General features: G+C 41.2%; 1 protein-coding gene across 5 annotated transcripts in view; it reads right to left on the bottom strand.

The window, feature by feature from the left end:
- Nucleotides 1–22361, bottom strand: part of CA10 (carbonic anhydrase 10) — a 431002-nt gene that overhangs the window by 99559 nt on the left and 309082 nt on the right. For all 5 annotated transcript variants that reach the window (XM_036222010.1, XM_036222009.1, XM_036222011.1 and 2 more), the window contains one exon: nucleotides 1312–1497. In XM_036222010.1, coding sequence (XP_036077903.1) covers nucleotides 1312–1497 — 186 coding nt within the window. The remainder of the gene's footprint in view (nucleotides 1–1311; nucleotides 1498–22361) is intronic.

Raw genomic sequence — 22361 nt, 5'->3', positions numbered from 1 at the left:
AAGTAACCATCTCAAGACCATGCAATTAGTGTGTATCAAAGCAGGAAGTACAAACTCAGGTTCTTAGACTCAAAGCCTGAAGCTTTTAAAACTGTTCTGCACTGCCCATCTGCTCAGCCCAATTCAAAGGGCACCTCCTCTGTGAAACTTCTTCTGACCCCTTCAAATAAAATTTGTCAATTCTTCTTTTGAGTTGGCCATGACCCTGGTACATCTCCATAACAGCATGACATTATACTGTAATGATTTGAATATAGCACTCTTTGAGCTCCTGTGGTAGGAGCTCTGGGTGTTTTTTGTTTATTTGTTTGAAAATCTCTGTATCCATGGTAACTATAGAGTACCTAGGTAGGTTCTCAGTTGACATATTTAGAATCATCATTAAAATCTGGCCACTAACTAATTAAGGTTGTGTATCTCTTCCTCAGTGTATATATGGCTTTACTATATTAAAAACAATGCCGAGCTTAAACATGATTTTGATTTAAAAACTTAAAAAGACCAAGTTGATAATGACATACATTCTTCTGTTATTTCAAAGCCGTCTTGACATTACTTACTGAGGACTCCTACACAGAAACCTAGTTACAGCATTTTTAGCACATAAGGACCCCTGGTCCTTAATTGATAACTACCCTCAAAAGTAAGAGAGGTAAAACAGGTCAAATAAACTACACCCTGCTTGTCAAGTGTCACTACACGGATGCCCTCTGTTTAAACCGTAGGCCTCATCCTATCATTGAAACTGGTTTGGCTCACTGAAGTGGCCTGAGTTCTGACTAGATTGATGGTGGCACACAGTGACACTCACCATTAATGGCGGCACATGAGGACACTTCCATTCTGCAGAGACTCGGGCAGACTACTTAGCTGCCTGACATTTATTTCACAGTAAATTGTAGTTTTGTGCAAAATAAGACTCATTCTATCAGAATGGAGAATTATGAAATCTATGCTACCAGATGTGACGTATGGAAGGCTGATTGCCCAGACAGGAGTAAGTAAAGATGTATATGAAGGGTAAGAGTTTGGGTTTAAAGTAAAGCGCTGGAGATATTTTAGGGCATGAGTCACAAGAGAGGTACCCTGATGTTTCAGAAGGAAATATCATTTCATTGAGGTCTTTCCTGGAAAACAGTGAAAGCTTATTCCATGTAAAATTGCAAAAGACAGATGGAGAAAGGAGGCAAAGACCTCCTTATTTCATAGATTCAACAGAAATCTTTCAATCTGTGATCCCACCATGTATATAAATAGGCACCAAATCTCATTAATTAGACTTCACCTTAGCACTTGAACAGCCCCACTTACCTCCCCAGAGAAGGCTTGTCCATTGAGGAGGTGCTCTGAGCCTTGGCTATCCTCACTCCCAAAGTGTAGCCGTATCTCCTCCAGCCGGTGGCTGTACGTCATGGGCCCTCCTGATATGTTGACCAAGTGCTCCTTGTCCAGGCGTAAGGACACGTGTCTTCCAGTGTTATACATAGTCCCACTGACCTGCAAGGCGATGGGAAACGGGTCAAGCAAGGCTTTCCTCTTTCCTTTTCCCATCAAACCCAGCACGGTGTTGAGATCAATGCCTTCTGCTGCTTCTTGATGGGAAGACATTAGTTTAAACCCACCATGAGGAACAGGAAGTGGCAGCCTCCCCAGAGGGCAGTCCTGCCCTACGCGGCTTCTATGGTACTTTCTGTGAGACATAAACCATATCATTTAGAAAGTTGAGGTGGACACTCAAAGGCAACTTCATCAACTGTGACTAATATTTTGGACATTGCGCCTTTTAAAAAATTAACTTGTGTTCCTACCACAAATATTTGGAAAGGAGAGATGGTGTAAAAGTTAAAATTTCAGATGTGAGAAACTGAAGGAAGCAGTGAGTAGGGATGAGATGCTACAAAAGCCAAATGAGAGACAGCGAAGCCAAAATGGGTGAACAGGAGCAAACCCTTGTGGGAGACTGAAGGCTTAGATCTGAAGCCTTAAGCACCCAGTCTGATGTGTCTGGGTTACATCCTTCTCTGCATCTACAACCAGACATGCACAGAATGAGAACTCTGATCCTTCCTCTGAGCTCGTGGCCTCAGTGGTAAGCTATTCAAACTTTCCACTTCGCATATCCCCAGACTTGCTCCTCATTCCTGATTCCATCTTGCTGCAGCCCCTGCAAGCTGCCAACCCTACTGCTTGGCATTCCTTTTCCTTCTTTCCTCTTTTAATGTGATGTCCAGCTTCACTTTCCTGACTATGACTTTAGCACCTCTCAACTGTTGATTTGAGAACACTGATTCCTAACTGTGACTCTAAGGCGTTAGTCTCCTGGGTTGACTTAGCTCTAGGAGCAGAGAGAAGGCGTAAGACAGATTTTGAATGGGTCTGGATGGAAGGCTTCTGTGCTATTGGATGCTGAGCGACTTGGATTTTCTTCCTGGGAGTGAAGCAATTAGCTGTTTGTAGGTCCCTAAGTTTCGGGGTTATTTGTCACATAGCAAAAGCTAACTAATACACACTAAGTCAATCATCTTCTCTTTCCTATGAATCTGGAACAATCGACAGAAACTCTGGACAGAATCTGTTGAGAATCAGAGCTGTAAAGTCATAGGGGCTCAGACAGTCAACCTGCTAAGCAGCTGGAAAGTCAGACCCGAGAGAGGGAAAGAGAAAGAGAGAGTGTGAGTGAGTGAGTTAGAGACACACACACACACACACACACACACACACACACACACACACACAGAAGCAGATGTACCAACAGTGACAGAGAAAACCATGTAGAGAGAGAATGAATTGGAGAGAATAACTATTTGACCTTCAAAAGCCCTTTGTATCTCCTTGTTGCAGTTAGTTTCCTCATGAGGCCTGAGCTGTACTTTCTCAGATATTTTACCAATACATTTACTTTTCTCTTAAGTCATCTAGTCCTTGCAATCAAATGACCCCTGTCAAAGACCCCACTCCTGTTCTCCAGTCTCAAATAAATAAAATAATGAGAACTTGTCTTTTTTCATTTCCCAGATTATGACTTCTTTTGCAGTAAAATGGTTAGAGATATGTTGGTGTTTGACAATGCATCCATCTTTAAGTAAAATTTATTTTTTTCTAATTATTAAGATAATATACAGGTATTATATATGGTTAAGAAGATATAGAACAGCAAGGATATAAAAATCAGCCACGATTCCCCTTTAGCAATAATCACCACTAATATTTTGGTATATATACTCTTCATGCTCGTAACTATATATCCATGTCTTAATGAGATCATATTATGTGTGTATAAATAAATAGTTTTCACACATATGGCTTTATATATCTATTTAACCATATACAATATATTAATATATAATAACATATAATAAATACATATTTTTTTACTAACAGGAATATTCCTAGGTTATTAACTAACTGCTCTTTTGCAATATCACTTTGAAGTGGCTGCAAAATGGTTCACTATAAAAATATATAATTTATTGTTAAGTCTTCACATGCTCTCTACTTTACTATTATAAAAAATAATCCAGTGAGTATCCTCATTGATAAAATTTTTACTAGAATAGGGATATTTCATTACAACTTCTGGGTATAATGCTGTACACATTATTACCATACTTACTATCTAGTGCCAAATCCATCTGCCATGGAGAGTGGATCCCACAGAGCAAGGCCAGATCTAATTCTCTTCAAATGACATTAGGAACAGAACCATGAGTTTCAGTCAGTAATATTCATGGGCACCTCTGGTAAGCAAGGCAGCATAAGTAGAGCTGTTCTGAATTCTTATAGGATATATGCTCTGTCTCATTGGGCAGGTATCTTGGGCTTCCTTGCACTTCTAGAAATCCTTTCATCTGTGTCTGTCTAATGTTCCCAAGAAAATTGTTGCCCACTGAAGCAAGGCAGGGGCCACGCTCTATGCTTGTCTGCATGTCCCCAGTACTTGGAAAATGCACTGGCACGTAGCTGATGGAAGAATCAAGGACTCTTGAGTCAAAAGATTCCCAATTTGCCTCTTCGTGACCTTGTAGATCAGTCAAATTCTTGAGACCTCGGTTTCTTTAACTGTAGACATAAAAATAATTCCCCCATGAAAATACCTAAATGATAGAAGTAAATCTCTCCTTATCGGTAATTATTTTAAATGTGAAGGGATTCCACCTTTATAAGGGACCTGGAGTAGTTGAAATCACAGAGATAGAAAGTAGAACAGTAGTTTCCAGGAGCTGGGGGGTGGGGGAAACAGGGGGTTATTGCTTAATGGGTGGAGAGAATCAGTTTTGCAACGTGGAAAGTTCTGGAGATGGATGATGGTGATGGTTGTGTACCAATATGGATATACTTAATATCACTAAAATATACATGTATAAATGGTTAGGATGGCAAAATTTCATATGTATATTTTACCACAAAAAAAAGGGAGGGAAAATGTCTCCCACTAGGTTGCTGTGAGAATTACACATGTAATTTTCGTTCTCTTCCTTCCTTTACTTTTAACTTATTGCCTGGGTGCCTAGCTGATGTTGAAGGACCCATGTTGATCTTCCCTGCTTTCCAGAATCAGGTAGAATGTAGTGTTGCTTGCTAAACGTCACAAGGAAGAATTTAAAGTGACTTCTGCATTGCGCTGAGTCATTTGCCTACCATTTCAGATTTTAAAAACCCAGGCGTGGGAAACATTCAAGGTCCTTTTGAAGACCGTGATACGAACTCAAAATCAGGGTTATCAGGAATAAACTATGTGCCGTCTAGTCCTTTTACTCCATTTCCAGACCCCTTCTGCTTACCTGGCTCTACGTTTGTTCATTCACTCACTCACTCACTTACTCACTTACTATTTTTGTCAGTAATTCATAAAATAGTCAATGTATGTGACACGTGCTAGGATCTGGGAATTGTATGGAGTAAAACTGGACATGGTCCCTACCCTCATGGAACTCACTTTCTCCATTATATAGAGACCAGAGTCAGGGAAGGAAGTTAAGGGGGATCTATCCAAAATTCTACCATTTGCCTACACGTTCTTGCAAGTAGATGCAACACCCCCTTATCCCCACCCTTTCCCTAGACACCGAAATAACATTAATTTGTATTAGTCAAAAAAAGCTGTGTAGCCAGGGTATGGTTTGTTGCACTTTAATTTAAAAATAAAGGCTTGACAACATTATGTATGGTATCTAACGGTACATCTGCACTGTAGTAATTAACATTGTAGCAGTGTCATTTCATCTGTAATGCTAATTACTGTGTTTCCAATGAACTACTTTGGTGCACAGCACGTTGAAAAAAGTTGCATGATGCAGACCAGAAAACAGCCGAATGGAGAAGTCGAAGCTGCGGGGCATATCCAGGTTGCCTCTGGCTGCCTCATGGTTCTCCTTTTTGTTATATTTTAATCCACTACAAAATAAGATGAGAGATGTATGCGATGCCCATTTTACAAATGAGGGAAGTAAGTGCAGTTGGTGAATGCTCAGTGACTTTTTCAGGATCTCACAGCTGGCAGTGGTAGCAGACCTGAGTTTTCTGACTCCAAGCCTAGTGATCCTGATGTGAGCAAGCATAAGCATCTCAGCTCATTTCCGATGGAAATCTGTCAGGGATTTTCATTTCTTCTCTGGAGATTCAAGGCTGGGGCAGGGGCAGGGGCAAGGGTAGAGGCAGCGGGATTCTTTTTCAGGAATCTAAGACAACTGGAATGACACTCAGCTGATGAAGTTCATTGCAGGAGGAGGCCTGGAGAAACCTAAAGGTCAGAGAAGTCCCTCGGTTCCTCACCTGCAGACATTGACACTGGTTTAAGACTGGGTGGGGCTATACGTATTGAGGGAAATGGGTAACAGATGCCTGTCAAAATTATATGTCAATACTATCTTGATAACCCAAAACCATCTAAAAGCAATGTGTTCTTTTGCAAAGCAAAAAAATTACCCCCGCTTTGTTCATTTTGTAAAACTGGACATCTTCGCGGAGAATGTACACTGCTTTGCAGCAGCTCACGATACGCTGGGGCCTCTTACTGATGGGCTCATCTTTCCTTTCATTTTGTGTTAGAGGATAATAAATTTGTTCAGTGTGTTTTTAAGGTAAGGAGAATTTTCATTCTTTGAAAATCAGCAACAATCCTATTCATAATAGTTGACATCTTGGTTTGAATCCTTACATGATGTCGGATATGGTGCTAAGTTTTGAACCTAAAATTAATTAACCCTCACAATTTCTCTCTCACTAAACCTAGCACCAAACATAGTATGATACTTAGGCTCATGCCATTTGCTTCCTCTTGGATGGGGAGGTACTGGGCTAACATATATATGGAGTTAAGGCCTCCTACAGAGCACTCTTCTTCCTGGGCCTAAAGGCAAACAGCCCACCAATGGAGGCAGGGCTTTAGGACACATATCTCTGGCTCTAAAGCCTATGCTTTTAAGGACTGAAAATTATAGATTGCAAAGCTGATTTCCTAAAAATGCAATATGTCAGGTTTTCTTCAAATATGGGTTGATAGTGGAGGAACCCCACAGTGGTTTAGAGTTGAGGGTGCATGAAATTGTTTACTGTATTAGGGTTCTCTAGAGAAACAGAATCAATATGATGTCTATATACATATAGAAAGATATCTATTTTAAGGAAGTGGTCTGATAATAATGGAGGCTGGCCAGTCTAAAATCTGTAGAATAGGCTGGCAGTCTGGAGGACCAGAGAAGAGCCAATGCTACAGCTCAAGTCCAAAGGCCACCTGCTGTACAACTTCCTGCTTCAGGAAGGCCAGCCTTTTTGTTCTAGTCTGGCTTTCAATTTATTGGGTGAGGCCCACCCACATTGTGTAGGACAATCTGCTTTATTCAAAGTCCACTGATATAAATGTTTACCTCATCCAGAAACACTCTCACAGAAACATCTGGAATAATATCTGATCAAATATTGGAGCACTATGGCCCAGCCAAGTTAATACATAAAATTAACCATCATATTTTACTTAAATTCCATTTGCTTTCTTTACTACCTCTTGTTTAAACAGCTCTGAACCAAATGGTTGTGCTGACATCACACATAACAGGTTGATATATGTAATATTACACATAAAAATATTTTTTACATAACATAATTTAAAAAGTCAGCTATTCTAAAACTGTTATCCTAACTTCAGTCATACAAAAGGAGAGCAAGTTTGAAATATTGTACATCTGAATTATAGAATAATGTAAAGAAATAGTTTAACTTTTCTGGTCAAAAGCTCTGTGTGCAACAAGCTAGGTTTATTCTTGAGTCTGCATGGGACCTCAGAGACGATTCTGGTCTAAGTCCCTCATGTTTTCTAACTTTGTATTTCCAGATGGAAAAAAAAAATAAAAGGTATATCTTTTTTCCAAAGACCCAATTCAGAAAATAAATATATTGAAAATCTTTTGGCTTAATGGAGAAAGCACTTACAGGGTTGATGTTTATTGCAGACAGCTAAGCATGAACAAATCTTACCTTCCAAAATTCCAAAAGACTCAATAAGCAGTTACCTGCTTGGTGTGATACAGAGCTTATGCGAGGTTTCCATTACATTCTCTCTCAAGGCAGTCCAACCCAAATCTCCTGTAATATACTCAGTAATAATTCCCCACAGCTTAAATGGGAATGTAAAACTACAAATGGAGTAGCAAAAATAGAATCTCAACTGTGTAAAAGGAAGAGATGGTCATCTGAACTGCACGAGGCCCACCTGCGTTCTTAACACATAATGTTGGTTTGGACAGGTAGGATGGAGAGCACCCACAAGTTTTGAGGACTCATTATGTGTCAGAGGGCATGTCACTTTTTAGAACAGGAAACTAGGTACAGATAGGCTAAAAACTCTACTCAAAGGTACAAGGGGAGCAGGTGCCGGGACTGGAACTCAAAAGAAGTCTTTATGACCTAAAGCTCATGGTCTTCTCACCGTCTCAGAGAGCAACTTCGAAGCCACCATGGAAAGGCCGCACTCCATTTCTCGGTGACCCTGTAAACTTCAAAAAATTAAATAATGGTCTTTTAATTTATTTTTCCATATGAAGTTGGCACAGGCTCCATTCATTCATAACAGGAGTCCTGGCATTCTTGCCTCTAGGATACAGTCTTATTTAGTAGATTGTCATTTACTATAATTTGAGGGAACATATTGGGCTGATGGATGTAACCCTAACAACCACCATAGTAGCAGTAATTATGGTACATCCCAGGCCTCGTACTTAGTAGCTTTATTGAATCCTTGCATTGCCCAGATGCGAGGGCATTATTACCCATGCTCTACAGAGGAGGAGGTGGAGACTCAAAGGGCTTGAATGACTCTACCTAAAGCTTCACAGTTAGAAGTCAGCAGAGCCAGAATTCTAGTGCAGGCCTGTTTGATTCCAAATTCTACAGCTCTTGAAAGAGAAAAAAAATCAAAAGTTGCTGGAAAGAATATTGAGAAAATCACGTCGTTTACAAGTAACTCCTGGGACTTGGGATAAACACTTTTTTTAAGAAATAATATTTTTATTTTTCAATTACAGTGGGCATACAATATCATATTAGTTTCATGTGTGGGGACAAACTCTTACAGCCCAAATATGGTGTTTCCATGATGTATCAAGTTGGATTTAATATGGCCAGCCCTGGCTTGAATACTTTTAGGGGTTTCTAGACCCAGAGCACCAGAGGAATTCCCGGTCCCCACTTGTTGGGAGCTGAGAGATGGATCATACCTGCCTATCCTAGTGTTGGCTTAGCGGCTGGGTGGCTGAGCCCATAATGTTGGCTCATTGCCTAAAGGGGTTAGTGAAGAAGGTCCGACAACCATGTCATATAAAATTAGGTGTCCTTTCTTTGCAATTGAGGTTTCCCATTATGTGTCTCTGACTGCTCTACTGAGGTGTGTAATAGGTCTTCTTTGAATGTCATTAGTGAGCCTAAGAGATTTAAGAACACCACTTAGTCTGGTTCCCTGCAGAGTAGCTTGAGATGCCAAAGGGTTGATTTGTAAAGGCTGAATGCAAGAAGCCAGTGGGATGCTTGCTCCCATGAGCACTCCAGAGGGGTCACTGTGAGGAGAAACAATTGGAGTTAAGGCTTTGCAATTCATGGCCTCGCTGTAGTGTCACATATACATGGACTGGCAAAATTACGGGAGTGTGTGAATTCTAGAGCTAAAAGGACTTCAGAAATAACCAAGCCCAACCTCTTACTCAATAAACTAGGAAACTGAGACACAGAGAGATCAAGAGACCCGTTCAGGATTGTACGAGTAAGCGGCAGACTCAAGACTAGACACCAACCAGCTGACTCTGTTCTTCACTCTGTGCAGCACAGCTCCCCTTTCTTCTTACCCTTCTGTTTTCCCCTTTAAATTATTGCATGTTGAGGGTATAGAGCATGCTGACCCAGAAACAGAAATGCTCATGTACTAAGGGTGTATATACACAAATACTATAACCCATAGAAAAAAAGAAAAACTTCAGCCAGATATCTGGACATACCATTTACATGATGTCATTCATTTGTGTATGGGGCTATTGTTGGTGCTTGCCCAGATGTTTTATGCTATGTAGATTTCAGAGAAATGATTAGAAATGGAGGGGATTAAATGCTGACAAGAGAGGTGGAGGTAAAGGATATGGAATGTTAGGAGAAGGAATTTTTGTAACTCAGCTTTCAAAGAAAGCGAAAGATAAGTACTTGGAGTTCGTTGGGTTGGGGCTGTTAGAAAGAAAGTGGCTGAGTTGTGGGTAAAGAAGAAAATGAAAGTTGACCAGAGTTATCTGCTTTGCATTTCCATAGATGGAGTTGTGTAGGAGGGTTGGAGAAGTACTTCCAAGATCTCACCCACCACTCTTAACCCTGGAGGGTGGATAGACATTTCTTCCTTAGCAATGCTAAATTTATTCCAGTCATCTCTAGCCCATCCATCTGAGTCAGTTTGTTTCTCCTATGCAAAGAGACTAGGATTTTGGAGTCAACACTGAACAATTAGATGAAATGTGATACTTATTATCCTATTAATCCTAGTATTATTATTAAGATAAAAATGGAACCTATGTATGGTAATACTGACTCTTCAAACAATGGATAATTTCTTTGCAAACTCTGCAGGGATACTAGGAAGCGACATTGCAGCAGGGCATCTCTTGAATGTGATCGGTGCCAGTGGTTATGACAAGAGGAACAAAGAAGAGGTATGAAAGAAAGTCCACTAAGGTGCGGGCTATGTGAAGAGAAAGCTCTTTGTCTTCCATCTACCTCAAGGGGATGTTAGGCAGGTGGCCGGCATTAGGCTGGGCATATTCTTGCTACACAGAGTTGTTGGTACTCAAGCTAAACTTCAGCCTTGCCTCATCTCTGAACAGGGTGGTAAGACCCCAGAGAGTGGTGTCTGAAATGAGTTTTTCCATTACAGGACGACTTGTCTAGTGAGCCACCACTCCCAATCACATATTTTATTAATTTAATATTATTTTAATAATTTAATATTTAACTAAAATTAAAATGTAATAATCTGTCTTGTGTGCCTCTTTAGGTGCTTTATGAACACTTTAAATTCCTACACAAAGTCTGCAAGGTAGGTGTGATCTTCACGTTTTCCAAGGAAGATAACTGATAGCAGCACTAAGAAGTTATGCGACTCAATTGCTGTCACATAGCTATTCAGTTAAAGAGCTAGAGTTTGGATGCAGACTTTGACTTCAAAGTTGGTCTCTTTCTGCTTCACGGTGCTTCTCCTAACCCTCAATAAGCAGGCCTTGTCTATCGCCGTGATTCAGTTTTGGTTTCGGGATGAGTTTTCCAATTCTCCTTTCCAGATTAAAGCTCTGCTTTAAATCTTAGACCTCTTAGGGCTTTGAGAGCCTCCAGATTTCTTCCTAAGCCTCTCACTGCTGGTTGCCTGGATCCAGGTTGTTTGTTTGTTTGTTTTATTCTTTAGTAAGTGTCTGGAGTCCTGGGCCAACTGGGTAGAGCACCCAGAACCAAGATGCTATCAGCTGATTGATCAGCAGTATTGCCCGTGATGGGAGACCACTTTAGCTCTCTGTTATAGCTCAAACCAAACTTGGATTGAGTACACTCCTATAAATTTAAGTATATTTGTAGTTATTTTTTGAAAAGGTAATATAGGCATGTTTATTTGATTTACCTTCCCTGTTTCCTGCTGTATCCCCAGCACCTAAACAATACTTGGATTCAATTTGTTGCAAAGAAATGGACAAGATGATGCTTTAAGTATCATCTCAGTGCCCAGCCCGACCTATCTCCACCCTCAGTCTGACTGTGTGGGTCACAGGTGGGACACAGAAACTGTCTTCTTCTTCTTCTTCTTCGTGTCCCTAGATGTTCACTTTAACTGAATCTGACAGATAGTCAATGTTGAGGGAAGAGTGACACAGAGTAGTTTTCTTTATCCTTTTCCCAGCCTCCTTGCCTTAAGGAGTTCCTTTGAAATAATAAGACAATAGCATTAAAGCTTTCTAAATATATACGGTGGGCTATACAGGACTCATTTTCAGGCCATTCTTTTCCCCTAAACTGTGAAAATTCAAGATTAGGCCACCCTAATTAATGTATTAAACTTACCTTAGAAAAGTTATTTCTAGTTTAAAGTCATTTAATTCAGTCCCTGATTCATAAATTATTCCTGGATAAGTTCTTTGCACACTCTAGAGGGATGGCTAGTTATTTCATCTCCAAAGAGGAAAAGGCCTTTGAAGGGAAGTCTGGTAGGACATAACGACACACAGGCAGGCATTAGCAGAGCGCATAGATCACTCTCTTAATATTTCTCCATGTGGGTATGTATCACTGGTCCCACTAAGAGAGGAGAGGAGGCATCTGAAAAAATGCAAAGGGAAGGGCTTACAGAAATGACTGATTCAGCCAGTTATAGATTAACCACACACTATAGATCTCTGAATAGCCTTCTAGAAACTCTTGTAATATCTACAGGATAAATGATCTGGTAATAGATAGGACCAGCAGTCTGGGATTTCCTTCCCCTGTGCAGCCCCCACCTGAAACTCCCCATCCCCATCCTGAGCCATGAGGTGCACGTGAAACCTCAGACAAAGGAATCATGCACCCCTTGCATGGACAATGCAGAGGTATATAAACAGAAGGAAATCTACCCAAGGGGAGCTCGTGCTTTGGTGCTGTTAAGCCCCATGTGCTCCACTAGCTAATAAATTCTCCTTCCTCTAACAAGTTGTCTGAGCATCCAATTTCCTCCAATGGTGTCGCTCCCTGCAACACCACAGGTCATGCTAGAATCCTTGATGCTCTTTTTTCAAAGATATTAGAAATAGCAAATGTTTGAGGGATAATCGGATAGCAAGTCCCTTTGCTCATTCTTCATGCCTCTGTACACTGGTTAATTATTTAATGTTTCTGTCCCACAGTGACCTTTGCCCCTGTGGACTCCTGTCCACCGAAAGCTGCAGGGGACATACTCAAATACCAAAGTGGTCAGGAGGTAATGTAAATAAGTGAGACAGGTGAGGCTGTGGGGCACCATTTCTTGGGTATCTCTGGAAGGGAATATAGGACACTGGGGAGATGCTTGACTCGGGGCGGGGTGGGGTGAGGGGGGCTTGAGAAACTAATGTAGGGAAGAGGCAAGAGAATTAAAATGTTAATAAAGCCACAGTCAGAGACTGCAATTTGCTGATCAGCCCTGCAGCCAGGCCAGGAGGACACTTTCAGAACAAAGGAAGATTTCTGCTGGGATTGCTAACAGCCCATTCCCCACACCTGTAAAGGGGAAATAGGAACCAACTGAGTGATTCCCTATGGCTAAACCCATGGGGAACCTAAGGATTAAAAGCTGGGAACTGCTATTAGGCCTTTCGCTCTATATATTCTTACCTTTTCACACTGCATACTCTTCTCTTTCCTCACCGGATGTCCATATCAAAGGGCATGTGAACTAAAGCATGACATATAAACCGAATTCCCTGAACGCTCTAGGTCACTCTCTGTGTCTTTACTCTGTCTCCCTCTCACTGTCCTGCTCACTCTCTGTCTCTGAGAGGAGACCACACTCTATCTGTGGAGTGTGACCCCTTTTCCAATAAACTTTCCTTTTGACTCTAACTTTGGTGTGTGTGTTGAATTCTCTCTACAGTCTCTGCCAAAGGGCCCTCTACTTCTCTCGGCACAAGGCTTGGTCCCTGCCTATGAATTTGGGGAAATTTGCCCTGTCCTGCAACAAAACCAAGAAGAATTGGGAAAGGAGGAGCAGGTGTACAAGATTCACTTTTCATCTTGTATCCTCTTGCATTGTTTGGATTTTAAAAGTAAACAAAATGATTTTTAAAATAAAATAAGATGCTCTCTAGGCAATAACATCTGATGCTAAATCTGGGTTGAGAGGTACAATGATTATGATATGAACCCAGGAGCTAGTCTAGGGCAGCTGTCCACTTGAAATAGAAAGCAAACTACCTCTGCAATTTTAAATTTTGTAGTAGCTACATTTAAACAGAAAACAGTGAAAGTAATGTTAATAATATACTTCCATACATAGATGAATGGGTAAAGAAGATGTGAGATATAGTGACCCTGGAAAAACATGGGTTTGAACTGTGTGAGTCCATTTATCCAAGGATTTTTTTTTGATAATAAATAAAGTAAATGTGCTTCTGTTTCCTTATGGTTTTATTAATAACATTTTCTTTTCTCTAGTTTGCTTTAGTATAAGAATATAGCATATAATACATATAACATAGAAAATAGGTGTTTGTTGACTATGTTATTGGTAAAGCTTCTGGCCAACAGCAGGCTACTAGTAGTTAAGTTTTTGGAAAGTCAAAAGTTATAGGTAGGTTTTTTGACTGTGGGGGGGGGGCAGCGCCCCAACCCTCACATTGTTCAAGGGTCAACTGTATATACAACGGCATATTACTCAGCTGTAAGAAACAATAAAATCTTGCCATTTGAAAAGTCATGGATGGACCTAGAAGCTTTTTTGTTAAGTGAAATAAATCAGACTAGGATACATACTGTATGATTTCACTTACATGTGGGATCTAAAAAACAAAACAAAACAAAACACAAATAGACTCATAGACGCAAGAAACAACAAACTGGTGGTTACTAGAGGCGGGAAGGGTTAGAAGGGCAGATGAAATAGGTGAAGGAGATTGAGAGGTATAAACTTCCAGTTACAAAATAAATAAGTCATGGGGATGTAATGTATGACATAGGGAGTACCGTCAGTAATATTGTAATAACTTTGTATGTGAGAGATGGTCATCAGACTTATTGTGGTAATCATTTCACAATGTCTATAAATATTGACTCACTATACCGTACACCTAAAACTAATAGGCTATTGTACGTCAATTGTATTTTAGTTAAAAAAAAAAAAAAAAAGAATATATTTCACCAAACCCAGTATATCCAAAACACTATTTCAACATATAATCTATATACAAATTACTAAGATGTTTTACATGCTTTTTTCATAATAAGTCTATGAAATGCAGTTTGTATCTTACATTCAGAGCACATCCCAATTCAGACTCACCACATGTCAAGTACTCAATAGCCACGTGTGGTTAGTAGCTTCCATACTGAACAGTGTAGCCTGGTCAGTCTTTCTTTACAGCCTGTTCTCCCTCATGCAAGCAGAGCTATATTAGTGGGTCAAGTGGACAGCCACAGAGGGTGCTAGATGCTGTGGAGCACTAAACACTCTAGGCACAAATTAAGAATATAGTGCCAGTAATTTGTACCTGTTTCTCACCCAAGTAGACCATTACCTATCTGTTCAGGTTTTTTTTTTCTTTCCTTTTCTTCTCTCTCTCTCTCTCTCTCTCTCTCTCTCTCTCTCTCTCTCTCTCTCGATTTATATAGTATGTATGGGAGCAGAAAAATGACAGCCACCTGGGGTGGTAGAGTCTACTAGCCTTGAAACTCAGTAATGCATAGCCTAGTATTATTTACTAGGAATGTATAATATGCCCCTTTATCTAAATTATGGACCTCTTCATATTCCTCCTAAGAAGTCGATTGAATATAAAATCATAAGCTAAACTGAAAGATAGGAGACATAAAAGTGGGAAACCATTTGCTAACAGGTATATTTGTTGGGGGATCATGGAAGATGTCAAACTGATAAATATTATCCAGGACCAAAATCCAAATAGGACTCCATCCCCGAAGCATTTATTTTATTGGATTCATCACGGTGTAGCCCTTAACAAGAAAGGGTAACCATGAAAAAAGACATCGATTTCTAGAAATGGCATGCATCCTTTCTAGAAGCAAGCAACCAAGGAAATTACATTTCTGACTAGAGGTCAGAGATAGATTTACTGCTACTACTACCACGTCAACATCACTAGCATCTATTGAGCACTACGTGTCTGCCACCATGCATGCATTAGCAGCTTGATCCTTGCCACTGTCCTGGAAACAGATAGTTTTATTACCGCCATTTCGACGAAGTAACTGAGGCTCAGCGAAGGTAATAGGTCACTGAGCTAGCTATAAGAGTCAGAAATAATGTACATGAAGAAAAAGCCCGTGTGGACTGCACACTGAGCTGTCATATTGGCTCTGAGGAGGGAAGGGCGACTTCTGTTCCGGAGTGCCAGTGATGTTTCCCAGAAGAGCTGGCGTTTGAAATGGGCCTTGGAGATGGTAGGATGTAGATGTCCAGAGATGCTTGGAATAAGGAAAATACAAGGCATGCAAAGGGAATGGCAGAAGCGATGAGGTGGTGTTCCTAGAGTGATTCGAACATGAGCAACCAAGGACTGGGTGGCACAGGTAACTGACAGAAGGTACCGGTCACTCACCGCGTGACAGACGCCCTGCTGGTGGTTTACATAGGTCATCTCATTTACTTTTCAGCAAAGCCTGTGAGGTACTGTGTGTTCCTATCTCTGTTAGAAATAAGAAACACTGGGCTCTGAGAGGTTAAATAGCTTGTCTAGGTCACAGAGACGAGAAACGAAAGAGGGATTTGAGTGCACCTCTCTCCCGCTCTTTCCACTGCGATGTGAAATCATGTTAGAAAAGGACACTTTTCCAAAGAAATAATTTCCTGCTGGCATGCCGTCCTGCTACACTGGCTCTTCCAATATGCCACATGTCAGGATCAGAGAGCGACCACTCTCGAGTCTCCTCCGTATTGCCACCACCCCCGTCACCCCTCACATCCACCCTCTTCTCCCTCCTCCTCAGTTTTTTGACTAATAAGAATAAAATATAAAACCAACAACCGAGAAAAGCCCAATAAGATGTGTAAGTAGTTGACAGTATCAACTAGAATGTCAGGAATTTGTGGCTCAGTTTTATGCAACCAACGTTCCATTTCATGGATTCAAAGCAACAGTTACAACAGCCAACTTACACGGTTAGTATAGTCAGAAGCCTGCTGAGGGAAGGTGGCGGAGGGTGCGTGCTGTGGGGAGTGAGGATTCTTTGTTACGGATCCTAAAATCAAGCTGTCTGGGTGTCCAGTACAGGGAAGCAAGTGGTATTCCATCACATCCATGACAAAAGTATTGAGAGGCTCCAAAGTTACATGTGCAATTGATTTAGCTGATATTAGGAGAGCAGCTTTGCCAGATGAATTAGAACAAATTAAATGCAGTGCTGTGCTCCTGTTTCCTACAAGCAGAAAACAATCTTAAACTCCAAGGGACAAAATCACCCACTCCTTTTCCAGACCCCCTCCCTGTCCCACTGCTGTCATTCTAGTCCGTTGGAAAACCACAGACTTTTATTTAATGAGGTGATCTCATGGTGCCTTTCAGTTATGTTATTCCTCCACTTCTTTTATGGTCAAAACTTAAAAAAATTTAAAGCAAAACCTGTTTTTACTATTTTCTTCTCTCTCTCTCTCTCTCTCTCTCTCTCTCTCTCTCTCCCTCCCACCCCCCTGCTCCTCTCTCAGAGGAACTTTCCTCTTCTTTGTCCGACATATGATCATTTAACAATTGTAAAAAATTCCACCTAAAAGCTTCTGTAATCTGTCCCCTTCTCTCTGTCTTCAGAGCCACTACCTCATCTTATTCTGTCCATTAATTTACTCTGTCGTTTCTTCTCCATCCCCCAGCCACTGCCTAACCTAAGCACTTACTCTACTGCATTTCCTAAATCTCAGGCGCCACACACTATAAAATGTACCATGACTCTGTCCCACTATGATGACACTCACCACTATTTGTAGGAGGCATCCCAAAGAGATGTTAATATGTGAAAAGAAAACGTGCATCTCAAACACTGATGATACACAGTATCTCAACTAAACTCTTATAATCGTCTCCCAACCATTCATGCCCAGTCCTCCAGGGGCACAGCAGACCCCTCGCAACCAGGCCTTGAGTTACAGTCCCTTTTTCCTCTGCTTGGCAAACCCCTTCTCATCCTTCCAGATCACCTTCCTGAAGTCCTTTGATATCCCACCGGTGTGGTGATGATGCTGCCCTGGGTTTCTATGGCATTTTGAACTTTCACATGTGTAATAACACATATACAGTGTTTTGTAATTATCTATGTGTTTTTACCCTCCCGGGACTATGAGGAGTTTTAGAACAGGCTGCGTGTCTTGTTCACCTCAATATCCCCAGTCTCTGAAACACAGCACATCCTGGGCGAGCGAAATAATGCTGAACGCAGTTGAAGACTGCATGATGCTCATAGCTTCTGGGCATAACCACTAGAGGGCAGTGTGGAACCATTCCGTTACCCAGAACTGCTGTTCTGGAATCTAGGCTGCAGAGGTTGAAGGAAGCGGCCTCCTGTGGGCAAACTGACTGAGAGCCTAGGAGGCTATACAGCTCCAAGGGCACCGTACCATTCTGCGGAATCTACTTTGAGGATGCTCCTTGCATTGACACATCCCTTGCCAGCCCCCCTCAACGAGGTGCTTTCTGGTGGCTGCCTTAGCACATTTCTTTAATAAGAGCCAAAACCTCTCCCAGCTTTCCATCCTGGGAGGAAGGGGGAGGCCATGGAGTAGGAAAGAAATGTCTCCGGAACATTCTGATTTCTAATAAAGACAGCCTTGCCGTGAAGGGCCTGCAATATAATTGCTCCACTTTGAAGAACAACAGGTAGCAGCATCAATATTTGATTTTTAAAAGGTTGTGCGAACAGTTTTAAATATTAAAGATAAAGGCAAAGACTCAGATCGTCGTTTCATCTCAGCGGTTGAAGCATTTTAAACGAGAAGCGGTGCTAATGAGCAGAATAAGACTGTTTGCCCATCGAATGGCATCAGGTTGCAATAAAGCACAATCATTTTGAGGTGGGGGAGGGGAGCAGGGGCGGGAAGCAATATCCGAGCCAGGGAAGTTTTCTGTTCATTATCTCTGTAATGAGAGAAAAATAACACAACTCTGCCAGAGTAACTTTCTTCCATCTCATCGTGGGCTGTTTAGCTGCCTCAATGAGTGGTCTGGGACAGGCTTTGAGAAAACCTCATAAATTAACTATCCAACTTCCTGGCTAATGAGCCCAATATGTCAATTTTCAGTGATCAAAATGATGCAATTCAATAAAGCACAGTTCATTTTGTAAGGAAATATACTTTTAATAGGGAGAACTGCAGGGTCACGGTCTTCCTGAGATAATTATGGGCCAGAGGAATTAGCGGCGTGGAGCTGTACTTACTATCTGGAAATACCTCGTGGGGTTTGTGTGGCAGATATTGTCTTTCAGGGACAATAAATTCCTTCATTATATTTCCATTACTGCATTAATTCAGTGATCTCCAATTTACTTGTAACCAAGAAGGCTGGTTATTCCTGAAACTTGGCATTTAATGCTGAGTGCTTGCAAGCCAGGCAGCTCCCAGTCTGTGTGTGTGTGTGTGTGTGTGTGTGTGTGTCTGTGTGTGTGTGCGCACGCGCACGTGAGTGTGTCTTGGGCTCAGGCAATTCAGCAGGAAAGTAAGGAACCTGAGAGTAGGGTCTGGAGGGCTGAGATGGCTCCAGCCAGCCATTTGGATATCTGGAGAATTCAGGAGTAGATTGTCTGAGAGCCTGAAAGTCACAGCTGAAAAGAGAGACTGAGGCCACTACTAGGGAAGCGGTATTAAGTGGAAATCCAGAATGAAACGTCAGGGTGTCCTTCAGGTGAGGCAAACAAGACTCAATCGAAAAATGGGAGTGCTAGGTGGTAAAAGGGTACAGGACCCAGGCTCGGAAGCAAAAAGGGTGATGGGAACTCATTTTGATTCAGTGTAAGAGACACCAGGCACTTCGTGGCGTTAGGGCCAAGGTCGGCCCAGCCCAATGGATATCACTTTAAGAGGTCCACCTTGAGACAGCTCCTTTAAAACCAAGGACTCTATCATTAGGCTTGTTGGAATTGCTCGATTCTGTGATGTGCATCCAAGAGTGAAAGGTACTTTTTGTTTTTAAAGGTAGAAGTAGATGGAATGAATTTCACAAGTCTCCTTGTGGGAGTGGATGATCCTCTGACACACTGCCTAACCATGTTGGGAAGCTCTGCTTTGGACGAAAACAACCAGATGGGAGAGAAGAGTTCCATCAGCATTCTTCACCTTGCCTCCAGGCGACTGGGTAGGCGACTCAGCAGGAGAGAGGGACAGCTCCTGAGGCCAGGCTCAAGTTCTGACTCCTCCGCTCTTAGCTGAGTGGTGTTGGGCAGGTTGCTTAACTTCCCTGATCTGTAATTTCCTTAACTGACATTTAATTTGCTTGGCAATCCATTCCAAGGAAGGAAGATTGGAAGATAAGTGAATATGTCAGGTGGCTAATTTTAGCTTATTTTTTTTATTTCTTTAACACCAGAGATAAGAGAAATAAGTTACAAACAGAATCAGGATTCTTTCCCTTAAAGCAATTTTTATCTATAATAAGACTTACCTAGGAAAGTAAGGTTGCTGTTAATTCGAGTATCTTGGAAGTAAATTAGGGAAAAAGGGGTTCTCCCCTGAGTCAGAGGGCTTAAATGATAACACGTTAATTAGGACGTGTTTACTTAAGGTGAGAAATGGATGGCGCCAAGTTTAATCTTATACAAACTCTTGCCAGAGGTCCTTGATGGGCGATGACTGGCAATGCTCATCAGCTTGATCTGTCCTCGAAATGAGACTTCTGGTTGTCCAGAAGTTGCAGGAGGTGCCTTGGAAAGGATTCTCCATTATTAAAACAAAATCTCTTCTTTGGCTTTTCACACTTACCTTGTCTTGGCCTTTAACCAAATTCAACTAACATGCACTGAACATTTACTATTTACACGTTCATTTTATATGTTCTGTGATTTAATCACCATCATAATTGCATGAAGAGGGTTTAATTCTATCTGTTTTTAGAAGTGAGAAAACTGAGTTCAGGTAGGTTAAGAACTTAATCACAGGGATGGCTAATATGAGAAGAGAAGGGTCCATAAATATGCCTTTGGATGGCTTACGTGTCTCTTTACATTCTTTTTATTTCGTTTAATTTTTTTCCAGCTTTATTGAGATGTAATTGACAAAATTGTAAGATATTTAAAATGTACAATGTGATGATTTGATATATGCATATACTGAGAAAGTTTCCCACCTCACACAGCTACTCTGTGTGTGTGTGTGTGTGTGCGCACGCGCGCGTGCGCGCGCGCGTGTGTAGGAACAGCTAAGTGTGCCTCCCATTCTTTTTAGTACTTCATGTCTCTTCCTCAGTGACTTCTGGATTTGATCCTTTTAAATTTTAAAAATAAACTTTATACTTTGGAATAATTTTAGGTTTATAGAAAAGTTGCCAAGGTAGTATGGGGAGTTCCTGTATACCCTTCACCCAGCTTTCCTTAATGTTAGCATCCTACATAACCACAATGCCTTTGTCACAACTAAGAAATTAAGATTGGCACATCACTGTGAACTAGCCGACAGACTTGATTTGGATTTCATCAGTTTTCCACTTGTGTCCTTTCTCTGTTCCAGGGTCCAATTCAGGATACCACATTATATTTACTGATTCTTAGTTTTAACCTGATATTTGTTGCAACTTCATTTTGAAAAGGTTGACATAGGGATAGAGTTTAAAAGCTAACATTTTGTAGGCTGTACCCACTTGCAAAGATATGCTAGTTTTTGTGTGTGTGTGTGTGTGTGTGTGTGTGTGTGTTTGTAGAAGCAGTGCTTAAACTCATTGAAAGTGACACTTTCATTATGACTTGGAACCTTGGCTTGCTTGCACCATGGCTGTAAAGGTTTGGGATTGAGATCTAGCTTTCAAAAGCAATTCTCCATCATTGTCTTCTTTCAAGGACAGGAAATTTCAAATCAACTTTGGGGCTTCGGCATTTGCTGCGCCAAACATTCCCTAAGTTTCCACGTTTGCCAATAAATAAGACATTCCATCATCTTTAAGGTGTCAAATCTTCTGATAAATTGAATTTCATAAAATATTGCTCTATTGATCTTAGTGCTCAGCTTTCTATAAGGCAAGCTGGCCAGAACTGCTGGCTGGGACTTTTTTTTTTTTTGCAAGGAAGATGTTGTGGGCTCACATGGATAAGGGACATTGTTGAGGTCAGGGTCCCTAACTCTAAATTTCATTCCCTGGCACTATATCAGATCCTAACTGATCACAGTAACCTCCTCTTCACTGCTGCTGCCTTAACTTTATAGCAAAATTTCATTAACACTCATTAAAGAGTGTGCAGAGAATGCTGTGAGTCTACACTGTAGCTAGTACCTGGCACACAGTGAGGCACAATCTATGTCTTGCTCTCTTTCCTCCTAGAATAAAAGAAGAGCAGACTTGTCTCAGAACTCAATTTTGAGAGTTCATCACGTTTACAGAAAGGAAAGGACCACTGATGAAAAATGATGACGTAGCAAGACTGGAAAGGAAAAAGTCTAAGCACAGTGTTTTTTGGTTTTTTCCCCCACACTGGCTTTTTCCCGGGGTTGCTCCTGGAATAATCAGCAGTAATGTGCAGGTTCTTTTTAACATTTCTTTAAAAAAAAATTTTTTTTTACGCTTTTCTAATGACAACATGCCTTGAATGCCATCTGTTTTTGCCATTTGTTAAGGTAATTCAATGAGAAAATAGTATTTGGATGACTAATATTTAGCTTGTTCATAGTCTATTTAAATGGATGGACAGCTCCCCTTGAGATGACATCCCAGGACCCGGGGAAAGCTAGCGGGATGGGAGAGCTGAAGGCAGGGCTCCACCACTATTAGGCGAATTGGGTCAATCATCCAACAATCTTAGGAAACTATTACGTGCCATGCAGTGTGCTAGGACCAGAAATATAAACATGAAAGAGTCTGCTGGGGACTAAGCAGTAATCCATAATTAAATGCCAAATGTGAGCGATGTGACAGGTTTGCAAAGAGTGCTGCTAATGGAACAGGTGGGAAAGGGGGCCTGTGACCCGGTCCATGGGGATG

The sequence above is a fragment of the Rousettus aegyptiacus genome, unplaced genomic scaffold (genome assembly GCF_014176215.1).
Source record: "Rousettus aegyptiacus isolate mRouAeg1 unplaced genomic scaffold, mRouAeg1.p scaffold_m13_p_6, whole genome shotgun sequence".
NCBI classification, from domain to species: Eukaryota; Metazoa; Chordata; class Mammalia; order Chiroptera; family Pteropodidae; genus Rousettus; species Rousettus aegyptiacus.
This window is presented reverse-complemented; position numbering and strand designations above follow the sequence as displayed.